Here is a 21,169-nt window from a genome sequence, read left to right on the forward strand (position 1 = left end):
GAGACTCACAGAGACCCAGAGACCCGCAGACACAGAGACCCACAGAGACCCACAGAGACCCACAGACACCCAGACCCACAGAGACCCACAGAGACCCACAGACGCCCAGACCCACAGAGACCCGCAGACACAGAGACTCACAGAGACCCACAGAGACCCGCAGACACAGAGACACCCACAGAGACTCACAGAGACCCACAGAGACGTGCAGACACAGAGACACCCATAGAGACGCACAGAGACCCACAGACACCCAGACCCACAGAGACCCACAGAGACCCACAGACACCCAGACCCACAGAGACCCGCAGACACAGAGACACTCACAGAGACCCAGAGACCCACAGACACAGAGATCCACAGAGACCCACAGAGACCCGCAGACACAGAGACACTCACAGAGACTCACAGAGACCCACAGACACAGAGACACTCACAGAGACTCACAGAGACCCACAGACACCCACAAAGACCCAGAGACCCGCAGACACAGAGACACCCACAGAGACCTGCAGAGACCCACAGACACCCAGACCCACAGAGACCCACAGACACAGAGACACCCACAGAGACCCACAGACACCCAGACCCACAGAGACCCACAGACACAGAGACACCCACAGAGACCCACAGACACCCAGACCAACAGAGACCTACAGAGACCCGCAGACACAGAGACCCACAGAGACTCACAGAGACCCAGAGACCCGCAGACACAGAGACCCACAGAGACCCACAGAGACCCACAGACACCCAGACCCACAGAGACCCACAGACACCCAGAGACCCACAGAGACCCACAGACGCCCAGACCCACAGAGACCCGCAGACAACCAGACCCACAGAGACCCACAGAGACCCACAGAGACCCACAGACAACCAGACCCACAGAGACCCACAGAGACCCACAGAGACCCACAGACAACCAGACCCACAGAGAACCACAGAGACCCACAGACACCCAGAGACCCACAGAGACCCACAGACGCCCAGACCCACAGAGACACGCAGACACAGAGACTCACAGAGACCCACAGAGACCCGCAGACACAGAGAGACTCACAGAGACCCAGAGACTCACAGACACAGAGACCCAGAGAGACCCACAGAGACTCACAGAGACCCGCAGACACAGAGACACTCACAGAGACCCACAGAGACCCACAGAGACCCACAGAGACCTGCAGACACAGAGACACCCACAGAGACCCAGAGACCCGCAGACACACAGACACCCACAGAGACCCAGAGACCCGCAGACACAGAGACACCCACAGAGACCTGCAGAGACCCACAGACACCCAGACCCACAGAGACCCACAGACACAGAGACACCCACAGAGACCCACAGACACCCAGACCCACAGAGACCCACAGAGACCCGCAGACACAGAGACACCCACAGAGACCCACAGAGACTCACAGAGACCCAGAGACCCGCAGACACAGAGACCCACAGAGACCCACAGAGACCCACAGACACCCAGACCCACAGAGACCCACAGAGACCCACAGACGCCCAGACCCACAGAGACCCGCAGACACAGAGACTCACAGAGACCCACAGAGACCCGCAGACACAGAGACACCCACAGAGACTCACAGAGACCCACAGAGACGTGCAGACACAGAGACACCCATAGAGACGCACAGAGACCCACAGACACCCAGACCCACAGAGACCCACAGAGACCCACAGACACCCAGACCCACAGAGACCCGCAGACACAGAGAGACTCACAGAGACCCAGAGACCCACAGACACAGAGACCCAGAGAGACCCACAGAGACTCACAGAGACCCGCAGACACAGAGACACTCACAGAGACCCACAGAGACCCACAGAGACCCACAGAGACCCGCAGACACAGAGACACTCACAGAGACCCAGAGACCCACAGACACAGAGATCCACAGAGACCCACAGAGACCCGCAGACACAGAGACACTCACAGAGACTCACAGAGACCCACAGACACAGAGACACTCACAGAGACTCACAGAGACCCACAGACACCCACAAAGACCCAGAGACCCGCAGACACAGAGACACCCACAGAGACCTGCAGAGACCCACAGACACCCAGACCCACAGAGACCCACAGACACAGAGACACCCACAGAGACCCACAGACACCCAGACCCACAGAGACCCACAGAGACCTGCAGACACAGAGACACCCACAGAGACCCACAGAGACTCACAGAGACCCAGAGACCCGCAGACACAGAGACCCACAGAGACCCACAGAGACCCACAGACACCCAGACCCACAGAGACCCACAGAGACCCACAGACGCCCAGACCCACAGAGACCCGCAGACACAGAGACTCACAGAGACCCACAGAGACCCGCAGACACAGAGACACCCACAGAGACTCACAGAGACCCACAGAGACGTGCAGACACAGAGACACCCATAGAGACGCACAGAGACCCACAGACACCCAGACCCACAGAGACCCACAGAGACCCACAGACACCCAGACCCACAGAGACCCGCAGACACAGAGACACTCACAGAGACCCAGAGACCCACAGACACAGAGATCCACAGAGACCCACAGAGACCCGCAGACACAGAGACACTCACAGAGACTCACAGAGACCCACAGACACAGAGACACTCACAGAGACTCACAGAGACCCACAGACACCCACAAAGACCCAGAGACCCGCAGACACAGAGACACCCACAGAGACCTGCAGAGACCCACAGACACCCAGACCCACAGAGACCCACAGACACAGAGACACCCACAGAGACCCACAGACACCCAGACCAACAGAGACCCACAGAGACCCGCAGACACAGAGACCCACAGAGACTCACAGAGACACAGAGACCCGCAGACACAGAGACCCACAGAGACCCACAGAGACCCACAGACACCCAGACCCACAGAGACCCACAGAGACCCAGAGACACCCAGAGACCCACAGAGACCCACAGACGCCCAGACCCACAGAGACCCGCAGACACAGAGACTCACAGAGACCCACAGAGACCCGCAGACACAGAGACACCCACAGAGACCCACAGAGACCCGCAGAGACCCACAGAGACTCACAGAGAACCACACAGACGTGTAGACACAGAGACACCCATAGAGACCCACAGAGACCCACAGACACCCAGACCCACAGAGACCCACAGAGACCCACAGACACCCAGACCCACAGAGACCCGCAGACACAGAGACACTCACAGAGACCCAGACACCCACAGACACAGAGACCCAGAGAGACCCACAGAGACTCACAGAGACCCGCACAGAGACACTCACAGAGACCCACAGAGACCCACAGAGACCCACAGACACCCGCAGACACAGAGACACCCACAGAGACCCACAGAGACCCACAGACACAGAGAAACCCACAGAGACCCACAGAGACCCACAGAGACCCATAGAGACTCGCAGACACAGAGACACCCACAAAGACCCACAGAGACCCACAGAGACTCACAGAGACCCACAGAGACCCGCAGACACAGAGACACTCACAGAGACCCACAGACACAGAGACACCCACAGAGACCCACAGAGACCCACAGAGACCCACAGAGACTCACAGAGACACTCACAGAGACCCACAGAGACCCACAGAGACCCACAGAGACCCACAGAGACCCGCAGACACAGAGACCCACAGAGACCCACAGAGACCCGCAGACACAGAGACCCACAGAGACCCACAGAGACCCACAGACACAGAGACACTCACAGAGACTCACAGAGACCCACAGAGACCCGCAGACACAGAGACCCACAGAGACCAACAGAGACCCACAGACACAGAGACACCCACAGAGACCCACAGCACGGTTGGCTACTTTACGGCGCGAAACAAGTTCAACGTGCACACGTACACTCGTAGACACCCACAGACACCCAGACCCACAGAGACCCACACGTACACGCACGCACACGTGTGTGTGCGTGCGTGCACGTATGTCTACATGTGTGCGTGTACGTGCGTACGTGCGTGCAAGTGCGTGTACGTGCGTGTACGTGCGTGTGTGCGTGTGTGTACGTGCATGTGTGTACGTGTGTGTACGTGCGTGTGCGTGCGTGCATGTGCGTGCGTGTACATGCGTGTACGTGCATGTGTGTGCGTGCGTGCACGTGCGTGTACGTGCGTGTGCGCGCGTGTACGTGTGTGTGTGTACGTGCGTGTGTGTACGTGTGTGTACGGGTGCGAGGGGCTGGTAACCCCTCCACCTTCAATTAATTACCACTAAACCACGAGTTAAACTGAAATATGTAACTAATAAGCTTGTGCCGGAGGCCCCGGAGGACCAGGCGTCTATGACGTCTCCTGGCCAAACCCCAATTGGCGGAGCCAGGAGATTGAATATCTACCCTCGGGGCTCCTCCAGAAACAACGAAAAGCCACTACGGGTGGCCACGTGGAATGTTCGAACGCTCACTGCGGAGGAGAGGCTGCCACTCCTCTGTCGGGAGCTGGAACGGTACCGCCTGGATCTGTGTGGCATTCAGGAGGTCCGGTGGACCGGCTCTGGCTCCTGCCACCATGAGGGGTGGACCGTCCTCTACTCGGGGCAGCAGACTGCCAAACAACAGGGTGTGGCTCTTCTTTTGAACAAAAGAATGAGGGGGCGTGGGAGCGTAGCGGTGAGGTGTGAGAAGCTGTAAGTCGCAGGCTACTTTGGGCTCGCCTTCCCATCAACCGGAGGCGAGGAATGGTGGTCGTTGTTACTTATGCCCCCACCAAAGATGAACATCCGTGGAGGGATGCAGGCAAAGCTGATGAGTCAGATGCCTTCTATGACCTCCTGTCACAGGTGCTGGCTAAAGTGGCCCCTCGGGATAGAGTTAACATGCTGGGTGACTTCAATGCCCGAGTTGGTCATGATACTGGCACCTGGTCTGGAGTGATTGGAGGGCATGGGCCAGATCAGCTCAATAACAACGGTAGGAGGCTGCTAGATTTTTGTGCAGCCCATGGGCTTGTAATTACCAACACGCTGTTCCGGCATAGGCGCATCCACACAACATCATGGATGCATGCCGGGTCCAAGCAAGAACATCTGCTGGACTACATAGTGACGGACCAGCGGATGCGAGCCCATGTCCTTGACACCAGGACCTACCGTGGAGCTGATCTGCCCTCTGACCATCGACTAGTCATCTGTAAGATGTGCCTGCCATTCTTCCACTCCGGTGGTGGGTGTATACCCAGGACCCCATTCCAACCTAAAGTGGCCTGGTCTCAGTTATCTGATGAAAGTTGCAAGCGAGAATTTCATCATCGCTTGCGGCTGGGATTGGCATCGTCCTCCACTCCTCCTGATGTCGAGGGTAAATGGGCGAGGTTTAGGACTGTGACTCATGCAGCTGCAATGGCTGCTTTGGGTACGCGGTCCAGACCTCCCCATAGACCCTGGCTGACAGAGGAGGTGTTCAGGATGGTTGAGAAAAAGCGACAGGCCCACTGTCATCGGCTACAGAATCCCACGTCAGAGAATGTGGAGGCTTACCGCAGCCTTCGCTCGGAGGTTCGGAGAGCCGTGAGGCGCTGCAAGGATGGGTGGTAGTCGCGGGTTGCTGAGGAGATTGAGTCTGCCTCAGTGGCCCGTGATCACAAATCTCTATTTAACTCCATCAAAAAAGTAATTTGCAGCGCCACACCTATTACCATCATTAGGGGAAAAAACGGTGACCCAATCTCCGACCCCCAGAAACAGGTTTGCAGGTTTTCTGAGCATTTCTGTGAGGTCCTGGGGGAGGGAAAATCCCTCAGCCAGGAAAACATCGTGGCACAAAGTGAGGATGACCCTGCTGAGGCTGCGGTGCCTCAAATATTGGAAGAAGTCACCCCCTGTGAGTGGCTGGCTGAGGTGCCATATGTTGAGGAAGTACTGAAGGCGATCCGGAGTCTGAGACCAGAAAAGGCAGCGGGCAGAGATGATCTCCCAAGCGAAATGCTGAGGGAGGGCGGCGTTTGTGCACAGACTGCCCTATATGACATCATAACAACAGTCTGGACCACTGGATGGGTTCCGCAGGATTGGAAGGATGCCCTGGTGGTCCCCCTTTTTAAGAAGGGGGACCGCACAGACTGTAACAACTACAGGGGCATCTCACTCCTCAGTGTGCCGGGAAAGGTCCTGGCAAGGATTATTCAACATCGCCTTGCCAGGCATGCTGAGGAGAGGCTTGCGGAGCCCCAATGCGGTTTCAGGAAAGGGCGGTCCTGCACAGATGCCATATTTTCTGTCCGTCTGCTACAGCAGAGGTGTAGGGAATTCCAACAAGACCTACATCTCTGCTTTATTGACCTGGTCAAGGCCTATGATACCATCAGTAGGCCTGGGCTCTGGGTTGTTCTTCGTGCTTTTGGAGTACCTGACCCTCTGCTCACGATCATTAAGGACCTTCATGATGGTGAGCGGGCCCGGGTAAAACTACGTGGCCGGGAGTCAGAGCCATTCCCTGTTAACCTTGGGGTGTGACAGGGATGTCCTCTGGCTCCCACATTATTTAACATCTACTTTGACCACGTAGTTCGTGAAGCCTTCAATAGCTGTACCGGGGGAATCTCCATATGGTACAGATATAATGGGAGGCTGATCGACGCCCGGGTGCGGTCAAGGGATGGCTCCCTATTGCTCAACCATGTTATGTATGCTGATGATTTGGTAATAACTGCTCATTCAGAGGAGGAGTTGGAAACGCTGCTGCTGAGACTGGAGCGTGCCACTAAGAGGTGGGGCCTTACCATCAGCCCCACCAAAACTAAGCACCTGCCTGGGTATTTTGTACCATCGGACACTCCGCCCCCAAAACTCCCAATCGGTGATGGGGCAGTTGTGGAGAGAGTGGAGAGTTTCCCATACCTGGGCAGTGTGCTTATGACTGGCTCCAGTTTAACAGCAGAGGTCTCACTCCGAATCAGTCGAGCGGCAATATCTTTTCATCGGTTGCGTAACGCTGTGTGGAAGCTACCTGGTCTGTCGCTCCGCACTAAGCTTCAGGTCTTCTCGGCCACGGTCATTCCCTCCCTTCTCTACGCTTGCGAAACGTGGACCCCCCTAATGGAACATCTTCGCCGGTTAGAAACATTTATGCTGGCCTGCCTACGATCCATCCTGGGTTTAACCAGAATGGATTGTGTGAGAAGCTCACAAATCCTTGAAAGATCTGGGCAAGGTCCCATCGGTGAGCTCCTCCGGCGGGGAAGGCTGCGATGGCTGGGTCATGTAGCCCGCATGCCCAGCCACCGCATGCCGAAACAGCTTTTGTTTGGCCGGATTGAGGGGGCTACGCGGGCACGGCACGGGCTAGAGAAGAGATGGAGTGATGTGGTACAGGAGGACGTGGAGCTGAGTGGACTTGCCGATGACTGGTACCAGCGGTGTCAAGATCGGCCTCTGTGGAGGAGGCTCGTGAAGGACGCTACTGGGCAGTTGGAGGCAGTCACCCTCCAACAACAACGGAGGGCGGAGGAGCGACGCTCACAACAACGAGCGGAGCGCCGGGTGGCTAAAGCACAGCAGGTTGCCACAGTCAGTCGACCCGTGGCACCTGGGTCTGCCCCGTGACCTCCTGCCAGCGGGCGTTCGACACTTCACGTGGCCTCAGGGTGCACATAGCCTGGCACAAGCGTCGTGGTGACGTCACCGCCACTTAGTGGCGAATGGCGGTTGTTGTTGTTGTACGTGCGTGTGTGCATGTACGTGCGTGTGTGTGCGTGCGTGTGTGTACGTGCGTGCGTGTACATGTGTGTACGTGCGTGTGCGTGCGTGCATGTGCGCGTGCGTGCGTGTACGTGCGTGTGCGTGTACGTGTGTACGTGCGTGCGTGCGTGTGCGTGCGTGTGTGTACGTGCGTGTGCGTGCGTGTACGTGTGTACGTGCGTGTGCGTGCGTGTGCGTGCATGTGTGTACGTGCGTGTGCGTGCGTATACGTGTGTGTACGTGCATGCGTGTGTGTACGTGTGTGTGCGTGCGTGTACGTGTGTGTAAGTGCGTACCTGCGTGTGCGTACGTGCGTGTGCGCGTGCGTGCGTTCGTTACCCAGCACGGTGAGCCTGATGGTCTCCAGCTTGATGAAAGTGCCGAACTTCACCTTGCACGTGTAGACGCCGGCGTCGCTCGCCCGCAGCCCGGCGATCTGCAGCGACGCGTCCCTCCGCGTCGCGTTGCGGGCGAATCGCACGCGGGACGCGAAGTCCGGGTAGATGTGCCCCTCGCCCCCGGCGAACGTGGCAACCTGAGGGCAGGGGGGTGGGAGACGGACAAAAAGGGCTCCGCCATCGCCACCGCCGCCGCCGTGAGGCTATCCGCACGTACCTACACGGAGACAATTTCAACCGAGGAGATGGATTCTGGGCTTAGCAATCGTCGGAAGGATTTGACAAACCATTTGGGGTCTTAATTGATTGTTCACGCTTACGGTTACCAAGAGAGATTCGTTCATGAGGCTATCCGCACGTACAAACACGGAGACAATTTCAACCGAGGAGATGGATTCTGGGCTTAGCAATCATTGGAAGGATTTGATAAACCATTTGGGGTCTTAATTGCTTGTTCACCCTTACGGTTACCAAGAGAGATTCGTTCATGAGGCTATCCGCACGTACAAACACGGAGACAATTTCAACCGAGGAGATGGATTCTGGGCTTAGCAATCGTTGGAAGGATTTGACAAACCATTTGGGGTCTTAATTGATTGTTCACGCTTACGGTTACCAAGAGAGATTCGTTCATGAGGCTATCCGCACGTACAAACACGGAGACAATTTCAACCGAGGAGATGGATTCTGGGCTTAGCAATCATTGGAAGGATTTGATCAACCATTTGGGGTCTTAATTGCTTGTTCACCCTTACGGTTACCAAGAGAGATTCGTTCATGAGGCTATCCGCACGTACAAACACGGAGACAATTTCAACCGAGGAGATGGATTCTGGGCTTAGCAATCGTTGGAAGGATTTGATAAACCATTTGGGGTCTTAATTGATTGTTCACGCTTACGGTTACCAAGAGAGATTCGTTCATGAGGCTATCCGCATATACAAACACGGAGACAATTTCAACCGAGAAGATGGATTCTGGGCTTAGCAATCGTTGGAAGGATTTGATAAACCATTTCGGGTCTTAATTGATTGTTCACGCTTACGGTTACCAAGAGAGATTCGTTCATGAGGCTATCCGCACGTACAAACACGGAGACAATTTCAACCGAGGAGATGGATTCTGGGCTTAGCAATCATTGGAAGGATTTGATAAACCATTTGGGGTCTTAATTGCTTGTTCACCCTTACGGTTACCAAGAGAGATTCGTTCATGAGGCTATCCGCACGTACAAACACGGAGACAATTTCAACCGAGGAGATGGATTCTGGGCTTAGCAATCGTTGGAAGGATTTGATAAACCATTTGGGGTCTTAATTGATTGTTCACGCTTACGGTTACCAAGAGAGATTCGTTCATGAGGCTATCCGCATATACAAACACGGAGACAATTTCAACCGAGAAGATGGATTCTGGGCTTAGCAATCGTTGGAAGGATTTGATAAACCATTTCGGGTCTTAATTGATTGTTCACGCTTACGGTTACCAAGAGAGTTTCGTTCATGAGGCTATCCGCACGTACAAACACGGAGACAATTTCAACCGAGGAGATGGATTCTGGGCTTAGCAATCGTTGGAAGGATTTGATAAACCATTTGGGGTCTTAATTGATTGTTCACGATTACGGCTACCAAGAGAGATTCGTTCATGAGGCTATCCGCATATACAAACACGGAGACAATTTCAACCGAGGAGATGGATTCTGGGCTTAGCAATCGTTGGAAGGATTTGCTAAACCATTTCGGGTCTTGATTGATTGTTCACGCTTACGGTGACTTTCAGACCGCATCCATTATTTTCGTCTCCCCCCTCCTCTTTTCCGAACATAGATGGACTCGTCCATCTGAACAAACTTCCAAATCGCTCTCCGTGGTGCTGACGTTAAAAAAAACCCGCCATTTTTATTCAAATTGTTCTTGCTGTGGTTTTCACACCTGACGATGATTGCTTCTTGTGTTGCAGTTGAAACGTCGTGAGAATTTTATTGTTTTATATTTTTATTATTTTATTGTTTCCCTTCTACGTGGCGGTGACTTTACCGAAAGAACCAAGAATAAGACCCTATAGTTCAGTGGGCTTTACCAGGTTTAAATTTACATTTATTTTTATACTGTTCAATTGATTTGTTTTCCTATACGTTGCACTCCTGACACGTGTTCTTGTAGCCGTTTGTTGTTGGAACGTTCTGACCCACCCCATCTGTGAACAAAGAGCTTTACAGCTCATCGGATTCCTCCTGCAGTGTATATACATATTCCGATTCTGTTTCGATTTAAAGCTTTCGTGACTGCAGGGATTCACATTCTTGGTTCTTTCGGTAAAGTCACCGCCACGTAGACTGGAAATAAAATAATGAAGTCAAGTAATAATGCAATTCTCACGATGTTTCGGCCACAACACAAGTGGCCTTCTTCAGGTGAAGAAACAGGGCTATCAAGAAGACGGAGCTTGAATGAACGCTGTTAAGCAAGGACCACGTCTTTTGAAGCTGTGTGGACGGAATTTTGATTTAAAGCTTTCATGACTGCAGTGATTCATATTGTTAGCTCTTTCGGTAAAGTCACGTTGAAGGGAAACAATAAAATAATAAAATATATATAAAACAACAATATTTTTTATTGTTTTATATATTTTATTATTTTAATATATTTTATTATTTTATTGTTGCCCTTCAACGTGACTTTACCGAAAGAGCTAAGAATATGTGTGGGCAGAGTTGAATTAGCATGTTACCATCCCACCTCCCTCTCCGGAGGTGAGGCTGGTAACATGCTAATTCAACTTCGCCCACACAGCTTCAAAAGACGCGGTCCTTGCCTGACAGCGTTCATTCAAGTTCCGTCTTCTTGATAGCCCTGTTTCTTCACCTGAAGAAGGCCCACTTGTGTTGTGGCCGAAACGTCGTGAGAATCGCATTATTATTATTATTTTATTTCATTATTTTATTTCCAGTCTATGTGGCGGTGACTTTACCGAAAGAACCAAGAAGGTGAATTCTGATTCTGTACGAGCCTGTGAGGGCGGCTTCTGTGTAGGAGCCTGTGGGGGCGGCTTCTGTGTAGGAGCCTGTGGGGGCGGCTTCTGTGTAGGAGCCTGTGGGGGCGGCTTCTGTGTAGGAGCCTGCTGGTGCCTGTGTAGGAGCCTGTGGGGGCGGCTTCTGTGTAGGATCCTACGGGCGCCTGTGTAGGAGCCTGCTGGTGTCTGTGTAGGAGCCTGCTGGTGCCTGTGTAGGAGCCTGCTGGTGTGTGTGTAGGAGCCTGCTGGTGTCTGTGTAGGAGCCTGCTGGTGTCTGTGTAGGATCCTGCTGGTGTGTGTGTAGGAGCCTGTTGGTGCCTGTGTAGGAGCCTGCTGGTGTCTGTGTAGGAGCCTGCTGGTGTGTGTGTAGGAGCCTGCTGGTGCCTGTGTAGGAGCCTGCTGGTGTGTGTGTAGGAGCCTGCTGGTGCCTGTGTAGGAGCCTGCTGGTGCCTGTGTAGGAGCCTGTTGGTGCCTGTGTAGGAGCCTGCTGGTGTCTGTGTAGGAGCCTGCTGGTGTGTGTGTAGGAGCCTGCTGGTGCCTGTGTAGGAGCCTGCTGGTGCCTGTGTAGGAGCCTGTTGGTGCCTGTGTAGGAGCCTGTTGGTGTCTGTGTAGGAGCCTGCTGGTGCGTGTGTAGGAGCCTGTTGGTGCCTGTGTAGGAGCCTGCTGGTGTCTGTGTAGGAGCCTGCTGGTGTGTGTGTAGGAGCCTGCTGGTGTCTGTGTAGGAGCCTGCTGGTGTCTGTGTAGGAGCCTGCTGGTGTCTGTGTAGGAGCCTACTGGTGTCTGTGTAGGAGCCTGCTGGTGCCTGTGTAGGAGCCTGCTGGTGCCTGTGTAGGAGCCTGCTGGTGCCTGTGTAGGAGCCTGCGGACTTCTACGTAGGAGCTACGGGCGTCTCTGAGTAGGAGCCCAAGGGAGTCTCTGAGTAGGAGCTACAGGCGTCTCTGCGTGTCCGATGGGCGTCTCTGAGTAGGAGCTACGGGGGTCTCTGAGTAGGAGCTACGGGCGTCTCTGAATAGGAGCCCAAGGGAGTCTCTGCGTAGGAGCTACGGGCGTCTCTGAGTAGGAGCTACAGGCGTCTTTGAGTAGGAGCTACAGGCATCTCTGAGTACGAGCTACAGGCGTCTCTGAGTAGGAGCTAAGGGCGTCTCTGAGTAGGAGCTACGGGCGTCTCTGAGTAGGAGCTACGGGCGTCTCTGAGTAGGAGCTACAGGCGTCTCTGAGTAGGAGCTACAGGCGTCTCTGAGTAGGAGCTATGGGCGTCTCTGTGTAGGAGCTACAGGCGTCTCTGAGTAGGAGCTACGGGCGTCTCTGAGTAGCAGCTACGGGCGTCTCTGAGTAGGAGCTACGGGCGTCTCTGAGCAGGAGCTACAGGCGTCTCTGAGTAGGAGCTACGGGCGTCTCTGAGTAGGAGCTACAGGCGTCTCTGAGTAGGAGCTACGGGCGTCTCTGAGTAGGAGCTACGGGCGTCTCTGAGTAGAAGCTACAGGCATCTCTGAGTAGCGATGTGCGTCTCTGTATCCCTCTCTCTTCCTCACGTAGATGTTCGTAGTGGGCATCTGCAGGAACCACTCCACGTCCAGGACCTCGGTGTCCGTGGGGTCGCCCGTCCAGGTGCAGCCCAGCACCACCGTCTCCCCCTGCACTTTCTCCATCCACGAGACGGCTGCAAAGAGGGGGGAAAGGGGGTGGTGGTGGTGGTGGTGACACGGTTGTGAAGTAATATCTTCAAGTAGACTCACACAGAGACCCGTAGACTCACACAGAGACCTGTAGACTCATACGGAGTCCCATAGACTCACAGAGACCCATAGACTTTACACAGATACCCGTAGACTCACACATATACCCATAGACTCACACAGAGACCCATAGACTCACACAAATACCCGTAGACTCACACAGACACCCGTAGACTCACACAGACACCCGTAGACTTACACAGAGACCTGTAGACTCACACGGAGACCCATAGACTCACAGAGACCCATAGACTTTACACAGATACCCGTAGACTCACACATATACCCATAGACTCACAGACACCCGTAGACTCACACAGATACCCGTAGACTCACACAGAGACCCGTAGACTCACACAGAGACCCGTAGACTCACACATAGACCCATAGACTCACACAGAGACCCGTAGACTCACACTGAGACCCGTAGACTCACACAGAGACCCGTAGACTCACACAGAGACCCGTAGACTCACACAGATACCCGTAGACTCACACAGAGACCCGTAGACTCACACAGAGACCCGTAGACTCACACAGATGCCCGTAGACTCACACAGAGACCCATAGACTCACACGGAGACCCAAAGACTCACAGAGAGCCATAGACTTTACACAGATACCCGTAGATTCATACAGAGAACCGTAGACTCACACAGAGACCCGTAGACTCAAACAGAGACACGTAGACTCACACAGATACCCGTAGACTCACACAGATGCCCGTAGACTCACACAGAGACCCATAGACTCACACAGAGACCCGTAGACTCACACAGATACCCGCAGACTCACACAGAGACCCATACCCAGAGAATTACACGGGGACCGATAAGATTTTATCGTGGCCTCTTGCGTTTTCACCCGCTTGAAACAAAATCAGCTAAGGTGACCCACTCCTGGGCGGAGGGGTACGTCTATATGCACGCTGAACTTCTTTCGCACAACCGTAACGTAGCCAACCGTGCGAATTGGAAGTGCGGGGGAAGGACAAAAAAACTAAACGTTAAAAGCAGATTGTTGTTGTGGTGGTGGTGGTGGCTAGACTCTCGTTGCGAAAGCTCCCTCCTCGCGGTGGCCATGAACAACACAGAGCTGCCTCTGAGCTGCCTGCTTCTTCAAGTGACTCTCTGTGGTTCACTGGGAACGGAACCCGCGGAAGTGGACATCACAGAGCTGCCTCTGAGCTGCCTGCTTCTTCAAGTGACTCTCTGTGGTTCACTGGGAACGGAACCCGCGGAAGTGGACATCACACATTGAAGTATCACCTATGAAGTGTCACCTATGAAGTGTCACCTATGAAGTGTCACCTATGAAGTGTCACCTATGAAGCGTCACCTATGAAGTGTCACCTATGAGTATCACCTATGAAGTGTCACCTATGAAGTGTCACCTATGAAGTGTCACCTATGAAGCGTCACCTATGAAGTGTCACCTATGAAGTGTCACCTATGAAGTGTCACCTATGAAGTGTCACCTATGAAGTGTCACCTATGAGTATCACCTATGAAGCGTCACCTATGAGTGTCACCTATGAAGTGTCACCTATGAAGTGTCACCTATGAAGTATCACCTATGAAGTGTCACCTATGAAGTGTCACCTATGAAGTATCACCTATGAAGTATCACCTATGAAGTATCACCTATGAAGTGTCACCTATGAAGTATCACCTATGAAGTGTCACCTATGAAGTATCACCTATGAAGTGTCACCTATGAAGTATCACCTATGAAGTATCACCTGTGGTATCACCTGTGGTATCACCTATGAAGTGTCACCTATGAAGTGTCACCTATGAAGTGTCACCTATGAAGCGTCACCTATGAGTGTCACCTATGAAGTGTCACCTATGAAGTGTCACCTATGAAGTATCACCTATGAAGTGTCACCTATGAAGTGTCACCTATGAAGTATCACCTATGAAGTATCAACTATGAAGTGTCACCTATGAAGTGTCACCTATGAAGTATAACCTATGAAGTGTCACCTATGAAGTGTCACCTATAAAGTGTCACCTATGACGTGTCACCTATGAAGTGTCACCTATGAGTATCACCTATGAAGTGTCACCTATGAAGTATAACCTATGAAGTGTCACCTATGAAGTGTCACCTATGAAGTATAACCTATGAAGTGTCACCTATGAAGTATAACCTATGAAGTGTCACCTATGAAGTGTCACCTATGAAGTGTCACCTATGACGTGTCACCTATGACGTGTCACCTATGAGTATCACCTATGAAGTGTCACCTATGAAGTATAACCTATGAAGTGTCACCTATGAAGTGTCACCTATGAAGTGTCACCTATGAAGTGTCACCTATGACGTGTCACCTATGACGTGTCACCTATGAGTATCACCTATGAAGTGTCACCTATGAAGTGTCACCTATGAAGTGTCACCTATGAAGTGTCACCTATGAAGTATCACCTATGATGTATCACCTATGAATTGTCACCTATGAAGTGTCACCTATGAAGTATCACCTATGAAGTATCACCTATGAAGTGTCACCTATGAAGTGTCACCTATGAAGTATCACCTATGAAGTATCACCTATGAAGTGTCAACTATGAAGTGTCACCTATGAAGTATCACCTATGAAGTATCACCTATGAAGTATCACCTATGAAGTGTCACCTATGAAGTATCACCTATGAAGTATCACCTATGAAGTGTCACCTATGAAGTATCACCTATGAAGTGTCACCTATGAAGTATCACCTATGAAGTGTCCCCTATGAAGTATCACCTATGAAGTGTCACCTATGAAGTATCACCTATGAAGTATCACCTGTGGTGTCACCTATGAAGTGTCACCTATGAAGTGTCACCTATGAAGTGTCACCTATGAAGCGTCACCTATGAGTGTCACCTATGAAGTGTCACCTATGAAGTGTCACCTATAAAGTGTCACCTATGACGTGTCACCTATGAAGTGTCACCTATGAGTATCACCTATGAAGTGTCACCTATGAAGTATAACCTATGAAGTGTCACCTATGAAGTGTCACCTATGAAGTATAACCTATGAAGTGTCACCTATGAAGTGTCACCTATGAAGTGTCACCTATGACGTGTCACCTATGAAGTGTCACCTATGAAGTGTCACCTATGAAGTGTCACCTATGAAGTATCACCTATGAAGTATCACCTATGAAGTGTCACCTATGAAGTGTCACCTATGAAGTATCACCTATGAAGTGTCACCTATGAAGTGTCACCTATGACGTGTCACCTATGAAGTGTCACCTATGAGTATCACCTATGAAGTGTCACCTATGAAGTATAACCTATGAAGTGTCACCTATGAAGTGTCACCTATGAAGTATAACCTATGAAGTGTCACCTATGAAGTGTCACCTATGACGTGTCACCTATGACGTGTCACCTATGAGTATCACCTATGAAGTGTCACCTATGAAGTATAACCTATGAAGTGTCACCTATGAAGTGTCACCTATGAAGTGTCACCTATGAAGTGTCACCTATGACGTGTCACCTATGACGTGTCACCTATGAGTATCACCTATGAAGTGTCACCTATGAAGTGTCACCTATGAAGTGTCACCTATGAAGTATCACCTATGATGTATCACCTATGAAGTGTCACCTATGAAGTGTCACCTATGAAGTATCACCTATGAAGTATCACCTATGAAGTGTCACCTATGAAGTGTCACCTATGAAGTATCACCTATGAAGTATCACCTATGAAGTGTCACCTATGAAGTGTCACCTATGAAGTATCACCTATGAAGTATCACCTATGAAGTGTCAACTATGAAGTGTCACCTATGAAGTATCACCTATGAAGTATCACCTATGAAGTGTCACCTATGAAGTATCACCTATGAAGTGTCACCTATGAAGTATCACCTATGAAGTGTCACCTATGAAGTATCACCTATGAAGTGTCACCTATGAAGTATCACCTATGAAGTATCACCTGTGGTATCACCTATGAAGTGTCACCTATGAAGTGTCACCTATGAAGTGTCACCTATGAAGTGTCACCTATGAAGCGTCACCTATGAGTGTCACCTATGAAGTGTCACCTATGAAGTGTCACCTATAAAGTGTCACCTATGACGTGTCACCTATGAAGTGTCACCTATGAAGTGTCACCTATGAAGTATCACCTATGAAGTATCACCTATGAAGTGTCACCTATGAAGTGTCACCTATGAAGTATCACCTATGAAGTATCACCTATGAAGTGTCAACTATGAAGTGTCACCTATGAAGTATCACCTATGAAGTATCACCTATGAAGTATCACCTATGAAGTATCACCTATGAAGTATCACCTATGAAGTGTCACCTATGAAGTATCACCTATGAAGTGTCACCTATGAAGTATCACCTATGAAGTGTCACCTATGAAGTATCACCTATGAAGTATCACCTGTGGTATCACCTGTGGTATCACCTATGAAGTGTCACCTATGAAGTGTCACCTATGAAGTGTCACCTATGAAGCGTCACCTATGAGTGTCACCTATGAAGTGTCACCTATGAAGTGTCACCTATGAAGTATCACCTATGAAGTGTCACCTATGAAGTGTCACCTATGAAGTATCACCTATGAAGTATCAACTATGAAGTGTCACCTATGAAGTGTCACCTATGAAGTATAACCTATGAAGTGTCACCTATGAAGTGTCACCTATAAAGTGTCACCTATGACGTGTCACCTATGAAGTGTCACCTATGAGTATCACCTATGAAGTGTCACCTATGAAGTATAACCTATGAAGTGTCACCTATGAAGTGTCACCTATGAAGTATAACCTATGAAGTGTCACCTATGAAGTATAACCTATGAAGTGTCACCTATGAAGTGTCACCTATGAAGTGTCACCTATGACGTGTCACCTATGACGTGTCACCTATGAGTATCACCTATGAAGTGTCACCTATGAAGTATAACCTATGAAGTGTCACCTATGAAGTGTCACCTATGAAGTGTCACCTATGAAGTGTCACCTATGACGTGTCACCTATGACGTGTCACCTATGAGTATCACCTATGAAGTGTCACCTATGAAGTGTCACCTATGAAGTGTCACCTATGAAGTGTCACCTATGAAGTATCACCTATGATGTATCACCTATGAATTGTCACCTATGAAGTGTCACCTATGAAGTATCACCTATGAAGTATCACCTATGAAGTGTCACCTATGAAGTGTCACCTATGAAGTATCACCTATGAAGTATCACCTATGAAGTGTCAACTATGAAGTGTCACCTATGAAGTATCACCTATGAAGTATCACCTATGAAGTATCACCTATGAAGTGTCACCTATGAAGTATCACCTATGAAGTATCACCTATGAAGTGTCACCTATGAAGTATCACCTATGAAGTGTCACCTATGAAGTATCACCTATGAAGTGTCCCCTATGAAGTATCACCTATGAAGTGTCACCTATGAAGTATCACCTATGAAGTATCACCTGTGGTGTCACCTATGAAGTGTCACCTATGAAGTGTCACCTATGAAGTGTCACCTATGAAGCGTCACCTATGAGTGTCACCTATGAAGTGTCACCTATGAAGTGTCACCTATAAAGTGTCACCTATGACGTGTCACCTATGAAGTGTCACCTATGAGTATCACCTATGAAGTGTCACCTATGAAGTATAACCTATGAAGTGTCACCTATGAAGTGTCACCTATGAAGTATAACCTATGAAGTGTCACCTATGAAGTGTCACCTATGAAGTGTCACCTATGACGTGTCACCTATGAAGTGTCACCTATGAAGTGTCACCTATGAAGTGTCACCTATGAAGTATCACCTATGAAGTATCACCTATGAAGTGTCACCTATGAAGTGTCACCTATGAAGTATCACCTATGAAGTGTCACCTATGAAGTGTCACCTATGACGTGTCACCTATGAAGTGTCACCTATGAGTATCACCTATGAAGTGTCACCTATGAAGTATAACCTATGAAGTGTCACCTATGAAGTGTCACCTATGAAGTATAACCTATGAAGTGTCACCTATGAAGTGTCACCTATGAAGTGTCACCTATGACGTGTCACCTATGACGTGTCACCTATGAGTATCACCTATGAAGTGTCACCTATGAAGTATAACCTATGAAGTGTCACCTATGAAGTGTCACCTATGAAGTGTCACCTATGAAGTGTCACCTATGACGTGTCACCTATGACGTGTCACCTATGAGTATCACCTATGAAGTGTCACCTATGAAGTGTCACCTATGAAGTGTCACCTATGAAGTGTCACCTATGAAGTATCACCTATGATGTATCACCTATGAAGTGTCACCTATGAAGTGTCACCTATGAAGTATCACCTATGAAGTATCACCTATGAAGTGTCACCTATGAAGTGTCACCTATGAAGTATCACCTATGAAGTATCACCTATGAAGTGTCACCTATGAAGTGTCACCTATGAAGTATCACCTATGAAGTATCACCTATGAAGTGTCAACTATGAAGTGTCACCTATGAAGTATCACCTATGAAGTATCACCTATGAAGTGTCACCTATGAAGTATCACCTATGAAGTGTCACCTATGAAGTATCACCTATGAAGTGTCACCTATGAAGTATCACCTATGAAGTGTCACCTATGAAGTATCACCTATGAAGTATCACCTGTGGTATCACCTATGAAGTGTCACCTATGAAGTGTCACCTATGAAGTGTCACCTATGAAGTGTCACCTATGAAGCGTCACCTATGAGTGTCACCTATGAAGTGTCACCTATGAAGTGTCACCTATAAAGTGTCACCTATGACGTGTCACCTATGAAGTGTCACCTATGAAGTGTCACCTATGAAGTATCACCTATGAAGTATCACCTATGAAGTGTCACCTATGAAGTGTCACCTATGAAGTATCACCTATGAAGTATCACCTATGAAGTGTCAACTATGAAGTGTCACCTATGAAGTATCACCTATGAAGTATCACCTATGAAGTGTCACCTATGAAGTATCACCTATGAAGTGTCACCTATGAAGTATCACCTATGAAGTGTCACCTATGAAGTATCACCTATGAAGTGTCACCTATGAAGTATCACCTATGAAGTATCACCTGTGGTATCACCTATGAAGTGTCACCTATGAAGTGTCACCTATGAAGTGTCACCTATGAAGTGTCACCTATGAAGCGTCACCTATGAGTGTCACCTATGAAGTGTCACCTATAAAGTGTCACCTATGACGTGTCACCTATGAAGTGTCACCTATGAGTATCACCTATGAAGTGTCACCTATGAAGTATAACCTATGAAGTGTCACCTATGAAGTGTCACCTATGAAGTATAACCTATGAAGTGTCACCTATGAAGTGTCACCTATGAAGTGTCACCTATGACGTGTCACCTATGAAGTGTCACCTATGAAGTGTCACCTATGAAGTGTCACCTATGAAGTGTCACCTATGATGAAGGTCTGACACGCGAGGGAGACTGTGTCCAGGAAAGACAAAGCTCCCCCGTGTAGCCTTCAACAGGCTGTAGGGGCAAGTGCTGCTAGCGAGTCAGCAGCAGCAGCTGCTACAACATGTGACACAGCACCACGCCCGGCCGCCTTTGTCTCCCTCCCTCCCCCCCCCAGTGGCGACGTTCAACCCAGTCGCTAACCACTGCGCCACCGCTCCCCGTTACCGCACCAGCCTCGTGTGCCAGGCTAGGTTCACTTTGAGACATCGAACACCCCCTCACAGATCCGCACCGCCCGCACCGCCCCCGCCCACCACCGTTATCAACGCCGCTCGTGCCAGGCTAGGTGCACTTGGGAAAACAGAACAAACTTACCCAAACAAACACACACACAAACACAAAGCCTCGCCAATAAGACGGCACGACCAGCGAGACAGCCGCCGACTCACCGCTCATAGCGATCGCAGTCACCTGCAGCAGCAGCAGCGGCAGCAGCAGCGGCAGCAGCAGCGCAGAGCGAGACACCGCCATAGCCGCCATCTTGTCTTCTCCTCGTCTCTCTCGCGCCCTGACGTCACGCATCACGTGGGCGAGGGGCGGAGCTCCGGTGGATTCACCCCCCCCACACGCAACCCCCACCCACGAAACTACCCCCACCCACGCCCACGCCCCTCACCCCATTCACCCAACCCACTCTCTCCCACCCCTACGCTCTCAACACGTCACGTGGGTGAGGGGCGGAGCTCCGGTGGATTCACCCCCCACCCCCTCCTCACGCAACCCCCACCCACGAAACTACCCCCACCCACCCACCCACGGCCACGCCCCTCACCCCATTCACCCAACCCCCTCTCTCTCTCCCCCACTCC

The 21,169-nt window shown here is 50.7% G+C and overlaps 1 protein-coding gene across 1 annotated transcript in view; it reads right to left on the reverse strand.

Annotated features, from left to right (window-relative positions):
• Positions 1 to 20,873, reverse strand: part of LOC142908958 (coxsackievirus and adenovirus receptor homolog) — an 83,416-nt gene extending 62,543 nt beyond the window's left edge. The window contains exons 1-3 of the mRNA XM_076059640.1: positions 20,750 to 20,873; positions 12,653 to 12,780; positions 8,047 to 8,242 (exon numbers count right to left, since the gene is read on the reverse strand). Coding sequence (XP_075915755.1) covers positions 8,047 to 8,242; positions 12,653 to 12,780; positions 20,750 to 20,840 — 415 coding nt within the window. The 5' untranslated portion in view covers positions 20,841 to 20,873. The remainder of the gene's footprint in view (positions 1 to 8,046; positions 8,243 to 12,652; positions 12,781 to 20,749) is intronic.
• Positions 20,874 to 21,169: the final 296 nt, after the last annotated feature.

Source organism: Petromyzon marinus, unplaced genomic scaffold, assembly GCF_048934315.1.
Source record: "Petromyzon marinus isolate PM22_M1 ecotype Great Lakes invasive population unplaced genomic scaffold, UKy_Petmar_22M1.pri1.0 PM_G_Scaffold_11, whole genome shotgun sequence".
Classification (NCBI taxonomy): domain Eukaryota; kingdom Metazoa; phylum Chordata; class Hyperoartia; order Petromyzontiformes; family Petromyzontidae; genus Petromyzon; species Petromyzon marinus.